Here is a 22,905-nt window from a genome sequence, read left to right as displayed (position 1 = left end):
TATGACGTTTATTTTCTATATTAAATCACATGTATAAGGAGATATATTCTAAATTCATTACAATGTTACTTTAATTTTTATAATAATACTCATATGAGTGTTATTAAGGATAACAATTTATACAAAATTGTATTATATATACAATGATAAAGCATGTATTAAACAACCCCCAAAACAAAGTAATTTATCTAACTACCATAAAAGTATATATTGTTCCATATTATCTTTAAATTGAAATTAATAATAATAAAAATATTTTTATCTACAGATAATTACTGTATATAGGGTTAAATAATTGTATTACCTATTTTAGTATATACATATAATATGATACCCCCTTAACCTAGAGATTATAAATTATATTACATCATAATGAATGATACTCTAGTATGTATACTTTTTGATATTATATTTCTTATAAATTTCATTAAGTTTTATTTTAATAACATTTTCTTAATACATATTTTTATTAATTTTTTTAAATGGTTTCTTAGTGTTCAAACTTTGATTATTTGAGGAATTATTTACCTGATGAATTAAGCGATAATCCAAAACTTGAACTTAAAAGTATTAAAAATTACAATAACTACTGCCCTAATGATAACTGCAATACTGACCTAGATAAAATTACGGTTGGATTTTTATGGTTACTTGGAGAATGTTATTCTGCATTAAAAAATAAAGTTCATGAAAATAGTATTAATGCATTTTTTATATATTTGATTTCATGGCTAAGTTACAAATTAAATCAAAACTTAGGGCACGGTTTCATTAAAATAAACGATTTTTATACTAATAGTGTAATGAATAGTGGTAAATATAGTAAATTTACAACTGAAGCCTATAGATTTTCAGGTATTGACGAATTTATAGATAAACAAAGTGATTTTCTGAATATTAATATTGAAGATATGTCTAAATTTTATGATGTATTTAAGTTATTATGTAGTATGCATGGTAATTTAGCAACGAATAAAAATGACGATGCACTGTTTAATGCGAATGATTTTGTTAAAAATTATGCAAGGCTTAAAAATGATCATAATATTGAAGGTGCCGCAGGTAGTAAAATATTACCTGTTTTATCAACTGGTTATAATAATTTAAAAGCTAAATGTAAAAATTGCCCATCCCTTCCAGAGACAGAAGCAGAAATTTCCGCACTAGCATCTGAATATATATCATCAAGTTCGTCGATAGGAAGCAAGTTCTTTACAGTTTTATCTATATTTGGTGCAATAGCATTTTTTTTAGGAATTTCTTATAAGGTAAATAATAAGGAATTAAAAAAAAATTATTATATATATGCAAACATTAACAAACAACCGTACACTTAACATTTTATATTAGTATTCGTTATTTGGATTTCGGAAACGAGCTCAAAAACAATATTTAAGAGAAAAAATAAAAAATATAAAGAAGAAAATGAATCATTAATATATGATTCGAAGATTAATAATGATTAATATATGTTAAGAATCTGTCTATTTGGAAATAAATAATTTTTGCATGATTATTATATAATTTTTATGTTGTGGGTCATGGTTGTGCTTGTGAAACCCATATTCGGGTTAGGGATATGTATTATATTGGATTTATTTTTTTATAAATTTAACACTAATTTAATATATGTACCATCCATGTATGTTTAATCTCAAGCTGAAGTATAAATATGCAACCAAAAAAGGGGTACTGCCATTAATATGAAAAGGGTCCTATAACATTTTTCCCATAAAGTATAATATATATAATTAAGTGTTCATGCCGATTTAATATGATTAAGATAAAATGTCTATGTTGCATATATTAATTCATATTATGATATATCATAAGTGGCTATTATATAGGTCTTGATAACCCAAAGCTATATTGAATTACCCACATAACACCATATGTTTCTTTATATCATGGAGTATTTTATTTAGTAAAACTTATTATTTGTATCATATTTATTTTGATTCAAATCGTATTTTTATAATTGAACAGTATAATAATTTTATATATCGGAGTATAATTATAATTTGATTCACTTGGAACAGTTTCCTACAGTATAATATACCTTCAGGTTAATGGGTATATTTTTATTGTTAATTAAACATATTACCAATATATAATAGGTATTCATAAAATGTCGATCGAGAATCGACAATACAACATTATCTATAAAATGCATTTTATGCATCTAACATTTTTAATAATCAATAAAAATATGCATATTAATAAAAAATTAAATTATAAATATATGTATAATGTCCTTTAAAATAACAATTATATATAGTACCATTTTATACTAATGTTTTAAATTCAAATAATAGAAATAGTTCTATATACTTTAATTTATTTCCCATATTGGTATAATATTAGATTAATCACTATTAATTTTTAAGCTTTATAGTTTTGAGGTATAAATATATTACATTTAAAATTGTTAAAAAATAGAACATAAGTATATTAATAAAATATAATGTTATAGTTTGTTATAATAAATGTAAATAATTTAATAGGTATAATATCGTTATCATTATATACATACAAAATAGTAAAATATTATATAATAACTAATATTGAAATATTATTTTATTGTGAAACATTCATATAATTAAACATTAGTATTAATATTATCGAAAAGACATATAATAATACTTTATAAAGGTATCATTTTATATATTTGTTAAAGATCCAATTTGGGATATGTGATTTTACATTCTAAATAAATTGATTAATAGAGAAAGTGTTAAATATATTGTTATTATTTCATATTAACTCATATTATATTATCATTGTTTAATAAATAATCTTTAATTACAAATAGCATTGTTTTATCATAAAATTAATATAATATAGATTTTTTAATAGATTATTTGAATGTATATACATTGATAATTATAAAAATAAAATATATAAGATAAAAATGAACTATGCAGAACATTTAGCAAATATTTATCTAAATTTATATATTAAAAGATAAAATATATCTTATCCCTCTCCTACCAAAGGGCAATATAACAACCTAATACACATAGTTTTCTATTATACTTTAAAATTTACGTCAATAGTTATTTATGTGTCATATATTTAATATTTACTAAGTATGATTTTAAAAACTATTTACATTCAAAGGTTTATTTATGATTATAAATGGCATAATAAGTATGGGTCCAGTGATAATTGTTATTTTAACAGAGGAAAAGATACGCAAAATATATTATAAAATTACCCAATATGGTATATTTCTAAAGAAGTATATAGGAATAAAAATAAAGTTATTTAAAGCACTAAATTTCTTTTTAAATTTATCTATATTCATTAAAAACAATATAAATTACGTGATTTGTATAGAAAGTGGAGCACGTAACTTAATTGAAAATACTATAATTTTAGAAAAAAATATATTATATATTATAAGAAACAAGTATATAAATATTTAATATATTTTAAAAAAATAACAATTTATACTTTAAGGATTATAGCAATAATAGTATTTTTTATTTTTTTTTAGATTTATACAGTATTTAATTTTTAGAAAAAGTTATACTAAAAAAGTAGATGTTATAGGATTTTTATGATCAAAAATAAATACAAGGGAATATATTTTAAATTCATTATAAAAGTATATCCATTTTATAATAAAGTTATACCAGATATTAGTAATAATATCATTTTTTGTATAAAATGCATCATATCTATATTTAATCAAAAATTTATTAAGAAACCTTCTATTTAAGGTAATTTAGCTAATTTTTATAAAATAAGTATAATATTATTTTAGTAATACTACTATATTATTATTGTATACTAATTTAATTATTGAAAAAGTTATAATATATTTAACTACAGACAGTTGTTATATATAGGGTTAAAGTATTTGCGTCACATATTTGGTACATCATATATAAAACAGCATGATTCTGCTCAATTTACCAATTAAAAATAAAATTCCATCACAATGAATAAGGAAGTGGTATATACATTTTTTAATAATAATAATAATAATTTCCTTTACATTTTTTTATATTGTATTATATATAAATATCATTAAACTTTATTTTAATAAAATTTTCAATAATTCACATTTATAATAATTGTTTTTAAATGTTTTCTTAGTGTAGAAGGTTCAAGAATGTATGGACAAATTTTACATATGATTCGAGTAAAAAAAATTATCAAATTAAAAATGATAAAGATTTCAAAAAGTACTGTAATAATCAAAATTGTGACAATGAGCTCGAAAAAATTAATGCTGGATGTTTATATTTGCTTAATGAATTCTTTCTTGATTCTTCTTCACTTAAGAATCATGCAAAAAGTAACCTCAATATTGTTGAATACATTATGATATGGTTAAGTTATATATTAAGCCTAAAGGAAAATACTAGCACCATCAGCCACCTGCAACATTTTTATGGTACATATATAAATGGTAGTGGAAGTTATAAACAGTCTATAAATGGCATTGAAGATCATAGCAGTTATATGGATCTTTTAAATAAAAAAAAATATTTTTTGGATATAGATATTAAAAATATATCTAAATTTTATGAAGCATTTAAATTATTATGTGAAATGTATACTGGATTTGATGAAAACAAGAAATATTGCGCAGAATGTTCAGAAAAAGCTAGTCAATTTGCTAAAAAATATGAAGAACTTAACAAAGGTTCTAATATTACTGAAGATAGTCCCTATTATCCACTATTGTCTACTTTATCAAATGATTATAATAATTTAAAAAATAAATGTAACGATACTTTATCCTTTCCAGAAATAGAAACAAACATTCTTGCACACACATCTGGAGCTACATCATCAAGTTCTTCGATAGCAAACAAATTATTTTTAGTTTTATCGATATTTGGTGCAATAGCAATTTTTTTAGGAATTTCTTATAAGGTAATAATAATGAATTAAAAAATTATTTTCATTATATATATGCAAACATTAACAAAAAAAAAACGTGTGATTCTTAACATTTTACATTAGTATTCGTTATTTGGATTTCGGAAACGAGCTCAAAAACAATATTTAAGAGAAAAAATAAAAAATATAAAGAGAATGAATCAATAATATATGATTCGAAGAGAGTGACTATTTCGGGAATAATAATAATGATTTATATATTTTAGGAAACTGTCTATTAGGAAGTAATTTTTGCATAATTTTTATATAGTTTTTATGTTGTGGATCAGGGTTATATTAGTGGAACCCATATTCAGGTTAGGGTTATGTATTATATTGTATATCATTTGGGATAATTTGATAATATTTATTAGTTTAAGAAATTTTTTTATATATTTATAAGAAATTAGTTATTAAAAATATCTATAAGATAAGTTGGAGTTTTAATATTTATATTAAGTCTAAATATGTGAGAAAGCATGAGGATGAAGATTACTATGAAAAGGAACGAATAAAGAAATATATCTTGATAAATTATATGAATTTGATTTAATGTTAATATAAATTAATGTTAAACGTGTTGAACTATGTACTTTTTATATTTTATCGTTAATTTGTGGTTAATGGTTTATGGGGAAATTGAACAAATATTGTAATCGACTTGGTCCTAGAAGAGAACACCGATTTAAATAATTATAATTCATAATATGAGAAACTGGGGGAGAAGGAAGGAAAGTAAAGAAAAAATATGAAAAATGTTGGAAATTGAAGAAATGGTAAAGTCGTAAATTGAGTCGATGAGAAAATGGAATTATTAAATATATACAAACTTATGCAGGTCGATCATATACCATTTATTAATTTATTATTTTTGTTTGTAAAGAAAAGATGATTCTTTGGAATGATAAATTTAATTAACTTGTATTTTATGTCTAATTTAAAAAATATATAAATTTAAAGAATACAAATAGTAAAATTGCCTATTAACATAAAGAAGTATTGTGTATATATGATAGGTGTCAAGAGTTTATTTATTTTATAATAAAACATAAAATAAATTTTTTATTATACTGAATTATAACATTTATTTATCTTTAATTATTATTTTTAAGTGTCAAAATATTGTATTGTTTAAATACAAAAGTGTCTTAACATATGTTAAATGAATATGATGAAAATAAAAGTTAATAGCATTAAGCATATTTCATTTTTCGACTTGAGATAAAAATAAATTGGTTCTATATGTATTATTTTTATGATTTTATATTGTAATTGATTGTTTTTTGAATTGCATTTGAAAATATGAATATTTTATATTATTTTAATAGAAATAGCATATTTGATGTTGCATATTTTGAGACATATTTATAAATAAAATTATTACACACTAATATATAAAAAAATATATTTTTACACAAAATCGGTAAATAAAGTGGAGAATATTATTAAATAATATTAAGTATTTGAGAAGTATAACAAACATGAAAGTATTTAGATGAAAACAACTGTTGTTAATTGTTTTTCATATGTTTGCATATATTGATTTACAATATATATGTATCTAATATTTTATTACCATAATTAATATATATTAATTTACATGTAGATAAATGCCAATGGAAAAATATAAGCTTATAAATTATCAAGCATATTATTAAATGAGCCTTTAAATTATACTAAAGACTTATTTATACAAAAATATGAAGAAATATATTTTAGGTTGAGTTTGTTACATATACGTATTTGTGTATAATTAAAATAATGCAATTTTTTCGAAAATTTGTTATTTGAAAAAAAAATTAAATATAAAAATTTTAGCAATTGTATGATTATATATTTATATGATATATTCATATAAATTACTGCATTCATTTATTTATATTTTAAGTATTAAAAATAATTGTTATATTTAATATAGCGGCTCAAACAAACAAAAAATATTCAGAATACATATACATTTTTAGTATTTAGAGCAAATTGCTATATCTATTTTATGCATTTAAAATGAATTTTATTATTTATATTAAATTAAAAATAAAATATTAAATTTTGTTAACTTATAATTGCAGAATTATAAGTTTGTTGACGCTTTAAATGGGAACATACAATTTTATTATAATAAACTTTCATAAATATCAAATAATTTGCTTATATAAATTAAAATTATACAAATTGTAATTTTAAATAACAGAATTATTGTTTTACAATAATAATATATAAAAAAAAACTGAAAAAGAAGAATATATATATTATTTAAAGCGTACTGATTTGAGGAACCACTTTTTATTAATAAGAAAATGAATAAAAGGGTATATAGTTTAGTTTGTATTGCCTTGTATGCCTTTTTGGCTGGATCAATACATTGCTTCGACCCGAAAGTAAGTTGTCAAAACAAAATATAAACTAATATATGGAAAATTATATAATAGTGGTTATTTACATGTTGTGATGTATATATTAACACATATATATTAGCATATTCCCTTGTATTATCGATCTAAGGTATCTGTTGCAGGATATACAAGTGATATAGATACTAAAAAAATAAACGGAAACAACGAAGCAGATGATATAGAGTATAAACACGAAACACAATTAAAGAATAACAACCCTAAGGATGGTGCATATGATGAAGATGATAAAGACAATAAAGAATTTAATTGTTTTAATATATTTAAAAGAGATAAAAAAAAGAAAAAAAAACCTATAATTAATGATGTACCCGTAACTCTTCCATATAATAAAATAGTTTTAACATATTCAAATAATGAATCTCTTCCTACGGTAACAATGCGGATGGGGCAAATTCAGCGTAGGTTTATTCCAAAAGATCAAAAACATTTAGAGGATGTATTAAAATTACAAAAAATATTCGAAGAACTATATTCAAATAATGATGAATCTCTTTCTAAGGCCCCATTGAAAGTATCAAAGGAACTGCAAGACATGTTTGGAAAAATCCCGAAATTTTATAGTTATTATTACCTTTTAAAAGAAAAATTAGAAAAAAAAAATTAAAAATTAAAAACAAGTGAGTAATCTTCATATAATAATTGAATTCAAATGATATTGAATTAAAAAACTACCAAAACAATTATTTCTAATTATCACTTAAACTACAATGTTTGACATGTGATACCTCTAGACGAATGAATTATACTGTTTTTTTCTACATTTACGAGCTCGTATTTTAAGTTTATAATTTTATTATGTAATTATTAAGGTAAATGTAATATAATTTGATTATATATTTATATGAATTTCGTTATATATACTTATTTATAGTATATAATTTGTGAAAGAATGTTCCGAAAATAATTAATAGTTGAAATAAGATTGATCCATTTTCTATAATAATAATATTTATTATTTGTGTATGTATAATTTTATATTATATACATATGTTTATATTTTATATGCATATTTATAAAATACATAATTGTCATTTTAATGTATTATGTCATATAACTTATTTTTGTGTTTTTTTTATTATTGATCATTTTACAAAATATATTTGTATCAAACACAGTAAATGTTATTCCATTTACACAACCAAAATAACCTAAATACATTATAAATGAATCTATATTATATATACAAAATAGTAATATTATTAATTTTAAAAATATTCTATTGTTAATTAAGAAACCGGTTGTCTATTTTTCTTATGGGATACATACATTCAATAAGCAATATTATTATATAAAAAAACATATATACACACCTAAATAATTTTTTTCAAAAATTAACGTAATAATATTAATATATTTTTTCTATATATTATTTTATGGTTAAGTTACAAATTAAATCAAATCATAGGGCAAATTCACTAAAATATACGATTTTTATACTAAACATGTAAATGGTAATAATAAATATAAAAAAATTATAAATGGTTCCAATAAATATATAAATATTAAATCTTAATAAAAAAGTGATTTTTTGAATATTAATATTGAAGATATGTCTAAATTTTATGATACATTTAAACTATTATGTAGTATGTATGATAATGATGCAACAAAATGTTAAATAATGCTACTATGTTTGTTAACAAATATACAGAGCTCAAAAATGACTATAATACTGAAGGTACCGCATATAGTCAAATATTGTCTACTTTATCAACCGATTATGATAATTTAAAAAATAAATGTAGCAATATCCCATCTCTTCTAGAGATAACATCAAACATTTATGCACAAAGATTTGAAGTCACATCAAGTTCGTCGATAACAAATAAATTAATTATAATTTTATTGATATTTGCTGCAATAGCATTTTTTAGGAATTTTTTACAAGGTAAATAATAAGGAATTAAAAAATGATTTTCATTACATATATGCAAGCGTTAACAATAAATGTACGTTTCTTACATTTTATATTAGTATTTTTTATTTTAATTTCGGAAATGAGCTCAAAAACAATATTTAAGAGAAAAAATAAAAAATATAAATAGAATGAATTATTAATATATGATTCGAAGAGAGTGGTTATTTTAGGAATAGCAATAATGATTTATATATTTTAAGAAACTATCTATTGGGAAGTAATTTTTGCATAATTTTTATATAATTTTTATGTTGTGGGATCCGTATTCGGGTTAGGGCTAAGTATTATATCTTTATTTAATTTTTTATAACTTGAACACTAATTAAATATATGTACTATACTTGTATGTTTAATATCGAGATGAAGTTCAAAAGTCAAAATATGCAACCAAAAAAGGGTCACATAACATTTTGTTCATAAATTATAATATATATATTGGGTGTTCATATCGATTTAATATGATTAAAAAAAAATGTCTATATTGCATATATTAATTCATATTATGATATGTCATAATTATTTATTACATAAGACTTGTTAACCAAGAGTTATGTTGAATTATGCATATCATAATATGTTTCTTTATTTGATAAAAATTTTATTCAGTAAAATTTATAACTTGTATCATATGTATTTTGCTTTAAATCATGTTATCCAACTGAACTGTAATAATAACATTATATATGAAGATGGATATGAATTATAAGATGATTCATTTTGAATATTCATTTACATTACAATATATATTCATATTAATACGTTGGTTTTTAGGGTTAATTAAACACACTATTAATATATAATAGGTAGTCATAAAATATAGATGCATGGTATATCGATCGAGATTCTACAACACAATGTTATCTATAAAAGATGTTTTATGCATCTAACATATTTATTAATACAATAAAAATATACATATTAATAAAAAATTACATTATAAATATATGTATACTATCCTTTTAACTTTCGATTATATATAGTATAATTTTATGTTAAAGTTTTAAATTCAAATAGTAAAAATAGTTCTATATACATTAATTTATTTACTATAAAGGTATAATCTTATATTAGTCATTTTAATTTTTAAACTTTATAGTTTTGAAGTATATATAAATTGGAAATATATATTTAAAATTGTTAAAAAATAAAATATAAATATATTAATAAAATTTCATATAATATTTTGTTCTAACAATTATAAATAATATGATAGATATAATGCATTATTATTATATTCCTATACATATAATCTAATAAATTACCAACAACTAATATTGAAATATTATTTTATTGTGAAACCTTCATATAAGTAAACATTAATATTATCGAAAAGGCACATAATAATATATTATAAAGGTATCAATATTATATATTTATTAAAGATCCATTTTGGGATATGTAGTTTTATATTTTAAAAACTTAATCAGTGAAGAAAGTGTTAAATGACTTTTTATTATTAAATATTATATTATCATTGTTTAATGAATCGTCTTTAATCACAAACAACATTGCTTTATCATAGAATAATAAAATATATAATTTTTAATAAATTATTTGAATGTATATACATTGATAACTAGATCGTAGAATATATATGATAAAAATGAAGAATGTAGAACATTTAATGAATATTTATCAAATTTATATAGTAAAAGAACAAATATATCTTATCTCTCTCCTACTAAAGGGTAATATAACAACCTAATTACGCATAGTTTTATATTATACTTTAAAATTTACATAATAGTTATTTATATGTTAATATTTAACATCTACTAAGTATTATTTTAAAAACAATATGAACTTAAAGACTTATTTAAGCTTATAAATACGGGTTCAGTGCTAATTGTCGTTTTAAGTCGTGGAAATTATGCGTAAAATATATTGTAAAATTACCCAATAAGGCATACTTACAAATTGAAGTATATGGGAATAAAAATAAAGTTATTGAATTTATTAAAATATATTATGAATTTATCTATATTCATTAAAACAAATATATATATTTATGTAATTTGATAGAAAATGGAACAATTCAACTTATTTTGTAAGTGTTATTTTAGAAAAGACTGTATTACATATTATAAGAAACAAATATATAAATATTAAACATATTTTAAAAAATGATTATTTATATACTTATAAGGATATAGTAATATAGATTTACTAATTTTTACATATTTGCAGGTTCAAATACATAAATATATTTATTAAAACATGAGAAACAAATTTGAATTTTTCTATATTGAGACATAACATAATGGGATGTATTTTAAACTCATTACAAAATTCCTTAAATTTTTATAATGGATATTATTAATAATCATAAATTTAAGCATAAATTATGTTATACGTATGACCAAAATGTATTAAATATCTCCAATTTAAGGCAGTTTAGCTAATTTCAATAAATTATATATAAACTTACTATTGTATTATTACTTTAATTTTAAATTGATATAAAATAAAATGTGGTTAACTACAGATAATTGTTATATATATAATCAAATTTTATGCCCCCACTTTGATGCAATATATATGAAATTAATATGATGTACTTAATTTATAGTTCAAAAATAATTTTCCAATATGTCAATTAACAATGTGGTACATACAATTTCTTGAATATAAATGTTTATTATTATACATTTTTGATATTTTATTATCTATAAATTAATAATACGTTCATTTTAATAGACATTTTTATTTGATTTTTTAAAATGGTTTCTTAGTGTAGTGGGTTTGATATTTTGTGGAAGCATTTTCCCGATGGATCGAACAATTCTGGAAATTCTAGTTTTAGAGAACTAATTTTCATGAACTACTGCCCTAATAAAAAATGCGATACTGATATCAATAAGATTAATGCTGGGTGTTTATGGTTATTTAATTACTTTTTTGTTACAAGTGGTATTCCATTTCACCGTGATTTTTATAAGCATGTGGTTGTATGTATTATGATATGGTTAAGTTATAAGTTAAATCAAAAAACAGAAAATGGAACCAGCAAATTAAACGATTTTTATTTAAATAATATAGCAAATAAGACGGAGTACACTGAGCATAAGATTTATGGTAAAACATTTAAAAGTTATAAGGAAATCATAGATCAAATAAATGAATATATGGATATTGATATTAATAAGATATCTAAATTTTATGAATTACTTAAATTATTATGCAATATGATTGCTGATAATAAGGATAAAAATAGTAGCAATTTTTCAGATCATGCTAATAAATTTGTTGTTGAATATGAACAGCTCTTAAATGATGATAATAATATTGACGACAGCTCATACGATAAAATATTACGTCTTTTATCTAATTATTATACTAATTTTGAACAAAACATAGTTTTTCATAATATAGAAATGAATCGTCGTCAATTACCAACAAAAAAAACAGCCGAAAATGATGGAGTAGAAGATTCTAATGAAATTAAAACAGATGAACCCTCTAGTGAAACAGGAAACCAAGATATTGCAACGATAGCTCTGAGTCCAAATACTACATTATCAGGATCGTCACTAGTAAACAAAATAATTTCAGTTTTATCGATATTTGGTGCAATAGCAATTTTTTTTGGAATTTCCTATAAGGTAAATAATAAGGAATTTAAAAATTATTTTCATTTATATATGAAATGTTAACAAAAAAATCATACATTTCTTAACATTTTATATTAGTATTCGTTATTTGGATTTCGGAAACGAGCTCAAAAACAAAATTTAAGAGAAAAGCTAAAAAAATAAAGAAGAAAATGTATCATTAATATATGACCCTGAAAATAGTGATCAATATACTTTAATATATTTTTATGTTTGGAAATAACAAACTTTTATCAAAAATTTTGCATAATTTTTCTGTTGTTTTTATGTTGTGGGTCAGGGATAAGTATTATATTGTATTTAATTTTTTATAATTTGAACACAATTAAATATATGTACTATAACCGTATGTTTAATATCGAGATAAAGTACAAATATGCAACCCGAAAGGGTGACAAGCATTAAATGAAAGGAATATCATAATAAAATATCTTCATAAGTTATAACAGTTATATTTGTAGTATTTACAAAATTAATATCTATAGATAGCCTAATATTAAAAGATATAAACAAATAATATACGAAAAAACATTCTTAAAACAAAAGAACATTTTATGATGATAATTTAAAGCAATTATTATGCATATAAACAAATCGTTTTATTAACATAAATTTTCTAATATTAGGTGGTGAAAAATATATATGAAGTATATGTTTATTTATGAGGGGGAAGACATTTTGGAACTCCTAAAATAATGCGGTTTAGGAAATTGGGAACAAAGCGATCAATCTAAGAAAAAAAACATAAATGGATGAATATATAAAATGTTAAATTTTTTGCAAGTTATAGTATATATTATAAATGTGTACATTTATTTAAAATAATGTTTTTTTAGCAATTGTTGAAATAAACTATTATGTTTCTAAAATTTGTATATTGATTACAGATTCGACATGGGTGACATCAAGACATTTGTCTTCTTTTTTAATGATGTATCCAGCTATGTTAACAATTGCTTTTTTTAATTTCCCTTTTCTAATATCATCTTCAGAATCAATGTCAATTTTAAATAAATTTGCGCTTTTTATTAATGTGTTTTCAAAGGGTTTCTTATTTTTACTGTTGTGATCATTTATATTTGCTGAAGTCATGACAATTATAGTTTTGTCTTCTGATATCTACAAAATTAATAAAAGTGTATTTGAATAATACGAAAAATATGATTTATAACGAAATGGAAGAAGAAAGTTTTGCTTACTTTAATTTCTGCAGCTAAAGCATAAAAATATTTCTCACGAGACCACGGCCGTTTTTTGAAACGTTGCTGTATTATTACTAAATTTGGAGTGTACACACGGGCAATTTTTCCTAAGAAACATATTATAAAATTCCATAGATATAATTAAAATATCATGAATTTGAAGATATGGGAAAGAATAAATAGTATAATATAACAATGGCAATAATAAATCACGAAATGTCGAATATATAGTAACAATATTATGTTAATTTGCCTAATTATTTATGTTTTGTATACTTTTAACCGAGCCTCTATATAAAAAATATTTACCATCGGGATTCCATAACTTGCTTATTACTTTATTATACTAATGGAAGCAAAGAGAAATATATAAATTATAATCATTTTTTAATTTAAATTTGGTTTATAAATTTTAATGTTGTTCGTTAATTGATACCTTATTCGGATCATTAATTGTATATTCAACTTTTTCAACACATGTAAAATCGTGATATAATTTTTTATAAGAAATCGTGTTATAATGATAATTTGCTCCAAAGAAATTATAACCATATTTATTTGTAGCATGATATTTTAAACCTTCTAAAGCATCGTTCATAAGTTTTTCTGCATTTTTAATTTCTTTGGGATTGGTACATAATAAGTGCTTGTTTTTTTCATATATTTCTTCTGGTCTATCATTGATCAAAATGGACATATTTTTTATGCGTACAAAAATAAAGTTATTGTATTTATATTATAACATTGTTGCAAAGACGCACATTTAATATGCTCATAATGAAATATGTAATATATATATGTTGTATTTTCTTACGTAGGATAATGTTTTTTTGGTTTGGGTTTTCTAAATTTTTTTAATATGGATTTTGTATTTTTTTTTGGAGCAGGTTCAGTTGCAAGGGTTTCAGTATTCACGCATACGGATATGCTTAAAAGAAATAAAACAATTTGAATACCAAGTTTATTCATTTTTGAAGTTTACAAACAAAATATTAAAATATATATCAATATTTTTTAGTTAAAAATTAACAACTCGAAAACCTGGACAAGTATAATTAAAATTGAAGCAAATAACTTTCTCCAATCAAGTATAAAAAACAAATATTTATTTTAAAAAAAATACAAATTATTATTTAAACGACAAAATGAATATTTTATCAGATTTATAGGTTTAATATATTTTTATTTAATTAATTAAATCACAAAACGAAGTCAACAACAGAAGCATTCATAAATAATGAATATAACAAATATTATTATTAATAATTTGATTATTATTATTATAATATATAAAAATAACTAACTTTAATTATATTTTTAATATATAAGATTATGAATACGATAGTTTATATTTTTATAATTGACTAAACTCAAATTAAAATTTATAAAACATCCCGTTACGTATGGAACTACACATATACTTATATTTATATATAATAGAAAAAAACAATGTTGTTTTTACCTAATAGAAAATAAATTATTTAAATATAAATACAAATATAAAAGTAAGAACATAATAAAAATATATATATTTGTTTCAATATAATTATATATACTTACGTTAATAATTATATTAAAATAATTATTTTCCTATTATTTTCTTATTATTTTCCATTTGTTTTACAAAATTTCTTTGATAATGCACCGTTTTTAATATAAAATATGTATATTATATTTTTAAATATTAAAATAATTAATTTAATATGAGAAATACAATTAATTTTATATATTACTAATACTACTATAATGACAATATTTTTTATATCATATAATAATAGTACGCTAAAATTTATATTATGAGAATTGCATAATCTGTTTTTTTTTTATTACTTTTAATACAAATTTCACTAAATTATATTTTTCTAGCAAAATTCTTAATTTTATAAAAATTATTTTGGGTAGTAATATTGTCGCCCGTGCCTTTTTATAAATGAATACAAATTATAAATTCTCCCTTTTAATAGTAAAACAGAGTATATATGAAATTTAAAAAAATCCAAATAAATAAAATATAAAATAAAATAATGAAACACAAAATTGCAAATTCAATAAATATATATAATTAATTTAGTTTTTAATTCTAATATCCTTGATGTAGAGGTGTTCATGTATTATGGGTCAAAGTCATGCTTATGGGTTATCGTTTTGTTCACTGAATTTGCGTTTTGGGTTCGAGCTTGGGGATGTTATAATTTGATAATATTTCTGGTCTGTAAATGTTGATTAAATATATATACAATCCCCGTATGTTTAATCTCGAGATGAAATATAAATATGCACCCAAAGGACATAGCCATTAATATGAAAGGGGTCGAATAACATATTTTCCATAAGTTATAATTCTCTATATAATTCGCTCATATATATTAAATGTGGCAATATTGTAACTTCGAATTATATATTTTATTGCTAATGTGGGATAATTATACATAAGAACCCTTATTAACTATTATGTAAGCCATGTTGATCCAGAGTTATATTGAATTATGCACATCATAGCATATAATCCATTTCTATATTTTGTGAAAATATTTATTTAATAAAGGTTATTATTTGTGCCGCTATTATTTTGGTTTAAATTATAAATTTCCAACCAGACAATATAGTAATATTATATATGAGGCTATAACATATAATTAGACTCATTGTAATGATTGTCTACAATACAATATAATATACATTCAGGTTAATATGTATATAATTAATATTAATTAAGCATAATACTAATATATAATAGGTAGTCATAAAATATAGATTCATAAAACATCGATCGAAATTCGACAATACAACGATATCTATAAAAGGCATTTATGCATATACCATTTTTAATAATCAATAAAAATGTGCATATTAATAAAAAATTAAATTATAGATATATGTATACTATCCTTTAAAATAACAATTATGTATAGTATCATTTTATCCTAATGTTTTAAATTCAAATAATAGAGATATTAATATATACATTAATTTATTTACTATAAAGGCATACTATTAGATTAATCACTATTAATTTTTAAGCTTTATAGTTTTGAGGATATATGAATTATGAAATGTATAAAATATATTACATTTAAAACAGTTAATATAATTACATATAAGAATGTTAATAAAATTTAATGTTATTGTTTGTTTTGGTAATTATAAATAATATGATAGATTGAATAGCTTTATTGTTCTAATATATATAATATTTTAGCAATGACTAAGTATTAAAATATGTTAAATTTAGGAAACATACAATTATATATTAATGTAAAGTATGCAGGAATGTAATAATTAATTTAATTTGAACTAATAATATTTTTATTAGGTTATTATATATATAAAAACTCTAAATTCATAATTTAAATATATTGTTATTACGAAATAATATGTTCTAAAAAGTTATACTTTAAAACTATGAAACGAGGAAATATTATACACTGATTTAAAGTATTTTTATTAAGCGCATTAATTATTTCGTTGTACTATACTGTGATATAGCAGTAACAATAATAATAGTAATAACAATAGATAAACGTATTAAATACGAACAAATATATTATGTTAATTTGATACATTACATGGGTATAAATTCATTATACATATTCTTAAACATTTGTTAATATTATAATATACGTATAAAAGATCATATGAAATATTACAATTTTGACTTAATATTTTTAATGTGGTAATATTAGAATTAACATTACCAATAAAATTAATATTAATAATTCTAAGTTATTTATAATGAATAATTTTAATATATATACATAATTTAAATCTTTAATGCCAAAGAAATACTAGACATAATTAGTTATATAGAATAGGTAAATTTTATATGGCTACATATTTGTCTTAAAAAAGCATACTTCCCTTATCTCTCCTATCTAAAATGCAAATATACCAACCTAATTACACATATTTTTCTATTATACTTTAAAATTTGCATCAATAGCTATTTATATGTTAATAATTAATATCTACTAAGTATTATTTTAAAAACAATATGCATTCGAAGACTTATTTAAGCTTATAAATACGGGGTCAGTGCTAATTGTCGTTTTAAACCGTGGGGAATATGTGCAAAATATATTATAAAATTACCTAATAAGATATATTTCTAAATTGAAGTATATAGGAATAAAAATAAATTTATTGATTCATTAAAATAAATTATTAATTTATCTAAATTAAATAAAAATAATATTAAAATTATGTATATTCAATCAAAAAAAGGAACAATGCAACATATTTTGTAAATGTTATAATTTAAAAAAAAACTATATTATATATTATAAGAAAAAGTATATAAAAAATTAATATATTTAAAAAAATAACTATTTATATACTTTTAAGGATTATAGTAATAATAGAATTTTGTATTTTTTAGATTTATAAAGTATTTAAGTTTTAGAATTGAAATCATTAAAACAGAAGATATAAATATATTCCTTTCCTATGTTCAAACATACTTTAAATTCATTATAAAAGTATATTAATTTTTACAATAACTTATGCAAAATTGTATTATTTATACATATGATAATACATGTATTAAACAACCCCTAAAACAGGGTAATTTATCTAACTACCATAAAAGTATATATTGTTCCATATTATATTTAAATTGAAATTAATAATAATATTTTTATCTACAGATAATTGTTGTACATAGGGTTAAATAATTGTATTACCTATTTTAGAATATATATATAATATGATACCCCCTTAACCTAGAAATTATAAATTATATTCCATCATAATGGAAGATGATATAGTATATACATTTTTTGATATTATATTTTCTATAAACTTCATTAAGTTTTATTTTAATAACATTTTCTTAATAAATATTTTTATCATTTTTTTTTAAATGGTTTTTTAGTGTGGAAAATTTGATTATTTGAGGATGCATTTATCCGATGAATTAGATGTAAACGCAAAATTTGACCTAGAAGAAATTAGTAATTACAGTAATTATTGCCCTGGTAAAGACTGCAATACTGAACTCGAAAAAATTACGATTGGATTTTTATGGTTACTTGGACAATATTTTGATAAATATCCAAATAAAGGTAATACTATAAATAATGCTAAACCATTTTTTCTATATATTATTTTATGGTTAAGTTACAAATTAAATCAAAATTCAGACCATAAACCCGACAAAATATACGATTTTTATACTGAAAATGTAATTAGTAATAATAAATATAGTAAATTTATAAATCATTCCAGTACATTTACAAATCTTGATGGATTCATAGATAAACAAAAAGATTTTATGAATATTAATATTAAAGATTTGTCTAAACTTTATGATGCATTTAAACTTTTATGTAGTATGCATGATAATGTTGTAATTAGTAAAGATAGCAACATACTGTTAAATAGTGCTAATGAATTTGTTAGCAAATATCAAGAACTTAGTAGAGATTCTAATAATACTGATGGTAGTTCGTATAAACAAATATTGACTGCTTTATCAACTGATTATAAAAATTTAAAAAACAAACGTAGTAGTGTTACACCTCTTCCAGACATAACAACAGACATGTCTGCATACATATCTAGAGTTACATCATCAAGTTCATCGATAGGAAATAAATTATTTACAGTTTTATCGATATTTGGTGCAATAGCATTTTTTTTAGGAATTTCTTATAAGGTAAACAATAAGGAATTTAAAAATTATTTTCATTATATATGCAAATTTTAACAAACAAACGTACGTTTCTTAACATTTTATATTAGTATTCGTTATTTGGATTTCGGAAACGAGCTCAAAAACAACATTTAAGAGAAAAAATAAAAAAAATAAAGAAGAAAATGAATCATTAATATATTATTCGAAGATTAATAATGATTTATATATTTTAAGAAACTGTCTATTGGGAAGTAATTTTTGGTCACAATTTTTGCATAATTTTTATATAATTTTTATGTTGTGGAACCCACGTTGGGTTAGGGCTAAGCATTATATTGCATTTATTTTTTTATAATTTGATAACATTTATTAGTTTAAAGAATTGTTTTAAATATATATAGGAAATAAATTATTAAAAATATGTAAAGGATAAGTTGGAGTTTTTAATATTTATATTAAGTCTAAATATGTAAGAAAAAATGAGGATGAAAAGGAACGAATAAAGTAATACATTTTGACAAACTATAAGAATTGTATTTCGTGTTAATATTACTTAATGGTAAATGTGTTTAACTATGTCTTTTTGTATTTTATTGTTAATTTGGATTAATGCTTTATTGGGCAATTGATCGAATATTGGAATCGGTATAGAAAGATGATTTCAAAGTGTCGATTTGGCCCTAGAAGATAACGTTGATTTAGATAATTAGAATGTTTAATATGAGAAAATGGGGGAGAAGGAAGGGAAATAAGGAAAAAACATGAAAAATGTTGTAAATTGCGTCGATGAAAAAATGGAATTATTAAATATATAGAAAGTTATGCAGATCGATCCTGCACAATTTATTTATTTTTTTTGTTTATAAAGAAAGCACAATTCTTTAGAATTATAAATTTAATTAACTTATATTTGAAGTCGAATTTAAAAAATGTATAAATTTAAATAGCATTAAATAAACAGGATTTCATTTATTAATATAAATAATTAGAGCTTTAACGTATGGGAGCCATGTTAAGGGTCATTTACTCTATTTTTATGAAAAAATATATAATATATTTTATATATGAGGAAATGTACTATATTTATGTTATATTTAAATAGTATTTATAAAAATAAAGACAATATAATGTTTAACTATTAAAGGTACTATAATACGTGTTTAATGAATACGGTAAAATCAATCATTTGGTTATTAATTGTATTTCATTTTCTGGTTTCATATAATAATAAATTTATAATTTGTTAAAAAAATTTTATTTTACATGTATTTTTCGGTGTAATTTATACGAGGCATAGTTGAAAATATGAATATTTTATATTATTTTAATATAAATAATATATTTGATGGTTGTATATTCTGAGATATATTTTTAAATAAAATCATTACATACCAATTTATGGAGAGATCATATATTTTAAAAAACGAAGAAAAATAAAATGTAGAATATTATTAAATAATATTAAACATTTGAGAAATATAACAATAAAATATAATAAATTATAAAACATTTAAATGTAAATATCAACGGTGCTTAATGGGTTCATTATATGTTTGTATTTTTTCATATAAAAAAATATATGTATCTAATATTTTATTTTTTAATTGATGTTTATTAATTTGTTCGTATGTAAAAAATAATAGGAAAATACAAGTTTATAAAATATTAGAACCATGTCATTAAATATATCAATATATTATAAATTATATTAAAAGTCTATTTGCGTAACAATTTTCCAAAAAATATATTTTAGTGGAAATTATTATATACATATATATTTTTATAATAAAAATATTAAAAATGGTGTATTTTTTAGAGAAGAATTAATATTTATTTGAAAACAAATATAATATTTATATCCATAAATACTTTTAATGAATATAACGAATTTTATTACAACATTACATTAATTAATTCTATAGAAAGTGCAAAAAGTTAATAAATGAAATAAGTTCCGTTTTTTTATAGATATATTCATTTACTCATAAAATTTAGAACAAAAAGTAATAAATATTACCATTTTGGGAACAAATATCAATTTATCAAGATTATTTCAAATTACACATATTATTTAATTTATTTAATAAATAAAGTTAAACATGAGAATCAGTATTTTGAAATATGTTCTTTCAATTGTTATTTGTTCTTTTGAATATGCAAAAAATGTAAGTTACACATTATTTTATTATTAATATTTCATTATAGTTTTCGTATCTATTGTTTCACATTAACCTTATATTATTGTTTCATGTATTGGTAAAACACTTAAGTTAAAGAAACATTTTAAATTAGTTATACATATGTTAATAAATATTTCATTTCTTTGCAGGAATTATACCTTGAAAGGAATATAACAAACTTTAGAAATAATAGGATATTAGCAGATGTAGATAACCGTTTCGATTTAAATGATTTTTATCAATCAACTTTGAGTCTTGAAAATCAACTTAATGACTATAATGATGATAACGAAGAAATTATATATATTCGAAGTGCTATAGATTCACATATAAAGAAGCATAACGAAAGTAATACATTACCCGATTTAAATAATGTAGATAAGAAAACTAAAAAGTTAGTTAATGAACTTCGAACAGAATTAGAAGAAGTAAAAAAGGAGCTTGATAATATCGGGGATAGTGAAATAACAATAAAACATATACGAGATAAAAGAATAACTAAAACATATGAAAATAATTCTGTATCAGAAGGTGAATATTATAACCAATTGAAAAATGAAGTAAATTCCTTGGAGACAGAATATAAACAGTTCGATTTTAGTAATAATCATTTTGAAAATAAACAAAAGCTAAACAAAATGCTCAAAGGATTAATAATGAGGGGACTGTTGATGATGTTTCTTTCTTTGGCGATACTACTATCAGGGTGGATTCAAATTCCATTTGTTATTATAGGTATAACGGTTTCTATTGAAACATTTATTAGATGTTATCAATACGTTACATTATTCTTTAAAGTATATAAAATACCCAATATATAAAAAAAATCAAGATAACCACTCTTTATTATTATGTTTTATTATTATATAGATTTTAATTTAATATATAATCACGTTATATAATTAATTCATCCTTTTTTATTGTTTGTTAAAAATCCATTTATTCTTATTTCCATGCATATATATGATATATTAATGGAATTTTAATTTATTCATTTTTAATTAGTATTTATAATTATTTTAAATAAACTTAATTTAAACATATTTATAAAA

General features: G+C 20.7%; 7 protein-coding genes across 7 annotated transcripts; 6 read left to right on the top strand and 1 right to left on the bottom strand.

The window, feature by feature from the left end:
• Positions 1 to 372: 372 nt before the first annotated feature.
• PY17X_1301200 (PIR protein) lies at positions 373 to 1,437 on the top strand (the record flags this gene model as incomplete). The annotated part of the gene is made up of 3 exons (XM_022956961.1): positions 373 to 387; positions 495 to 1,268; positions 1,351 to 1,437. 3 exons carry the CDS (start codon positions 373 to 375, stop codon positions 1,435 to 1,437), a joined length of 876 nt encoding a protein of 291 aa, XP_022813456.1.
• A 2,509-nt stretch (positions 1,438 to 3,946) lies between these two features.
• Positions 3,947 to 5,064, top strand: PY17X_1301100 (PIR protein; the record flags this gene model as incomplete). The annotated part of the gene is made up of 3 exons (XM_022956960.1): positions 3,947 to 3,961; positions 4,105 to 4,890; positions 4,981 to 5,064. The coding sequence occupies 3 exons, from the start codon at positions 3,947 to 3,949 to the stop codon at positions 5,062 to 5,064; spliced, it is 885 nt and encodes a 294-aa protein (XP_022813455.1).
• A 2,129-nt stretch (positions 5,065 to 7,193) lies between these two features.
• Positions 7,194 to 7,914, top strand: PY17X_1301000 (fam-c protein; the record flags this gene model as incomplete). Its single annotated transcript, XM_022956959.1, has 2 exons — positions 7,194 to 7,274; positions 7,399 to 7,914. 2 exons carry the CDS (start codon positions 7,194 to 7,196, stop codon positions 7,912 to 7,914), a joined length of 597 nt encoding a protein of 198 aa, XP_022813454.1.
• Positions 7,915 to 11,817: 3,903 nt separating this feature from the next.
• PY17X_1300900 (PIR protein) lies at positions 11,818 to 12,983 on the top strand (the record flags this gene model as incomplete). The annotated part of the gene is made up of 3 exons (XM_022956958.1): positions 11,818 to 11,832; positions 11,961 to 12,830; positions 12,918 to 12,983. The coding sequence occupies 3 exons, from the start codon at positions 11,818 to 11,820 to the stop codon at positions 12,981 to 12,983; spliced, it is 951 nt and encodes a 316-aa protein (XP_022813453.1).
• A 511-nt stretch (positions 12,984 to 13,494) lies between these two features.
• On the bottom strand, positions 13,495 to 15,010 carry PY17X_1300800 (fam-a protein; the record flags this gene model as incomplete). Its single annotated transcript, XM_022956957.1, has 6 exons — positions 13,495 to 13,569; positions 13,725 to 13,958; positions 14,039 to 14,148; positions 14,318 to 14,387; positions 14,478 to 14,715; positions 14,856 to 15,010. The coding sequence occupies 6 exons, from the start codon at positions 15,008 to 15,010 to the stop codon at positions 13,495 to 13,497; spliced, it is 882 nt and encodes a 293-aa protein (XP_022813452.1).
• Positions 15,011 to 18,788: 3,778 nt separating this feature from the next.
• PY17X_1300700 (PIR protein) lies at positions 18,789 to 19,867 on the top strand (the record flags this gene model as incomplete). Its single annotated transcript, XM_022956956.1, has 3 exons — positions 18,789 to 18,803; positions 18,912 to 19,694; positions 19,781 to 19,867. The coding sequence occupies 3 exons, from the start codon at positions 18,789 to 18,791 to the stop codon at positions 19,865 to 19,867; spliced, it is 885 nt and encodes a 294-aa protein (XP_022813451.1).
• Positions 19,868 to 21,772: 1,905 nt separating this feature from the next.
• On the top strand, positions 21,773 to 22,674 carry PY17X_1300600 (fam-b protein; the record flags this gene model as incomplete). Its single annotated transcript, XM_022956954.1, has 2 exons — positions 21,773 to 21,838; positions 22,003 to 22,674. The coding sequence occupies 2 exons, from the start codon at positions 21,773 to 21,775 to the stop codon at positions 22,672 to 22,674; spliced, it is 738 nt and encodes a 245-aa protein (XP_022813450.1).
• Between the last annotated feature and the right edge of the window lie 231 nt (positions 22,675 to 22,905).

This window comes from Plasmodium yoelii (assembly GCF_900002385.2).
Source record: "Plasmodium yoelii strain 17X genome assembly, chromosome: 13".
Lineage (NCBI taxonomy): Eukaryota > Apicomplexa > Aconoidasida > Haemosporida > Plasmodiidae > Plasmodium > Plasmodium yoelii.
This window is presented reverse-complemented; position numbering and strand designations above follow the sequence as displayed.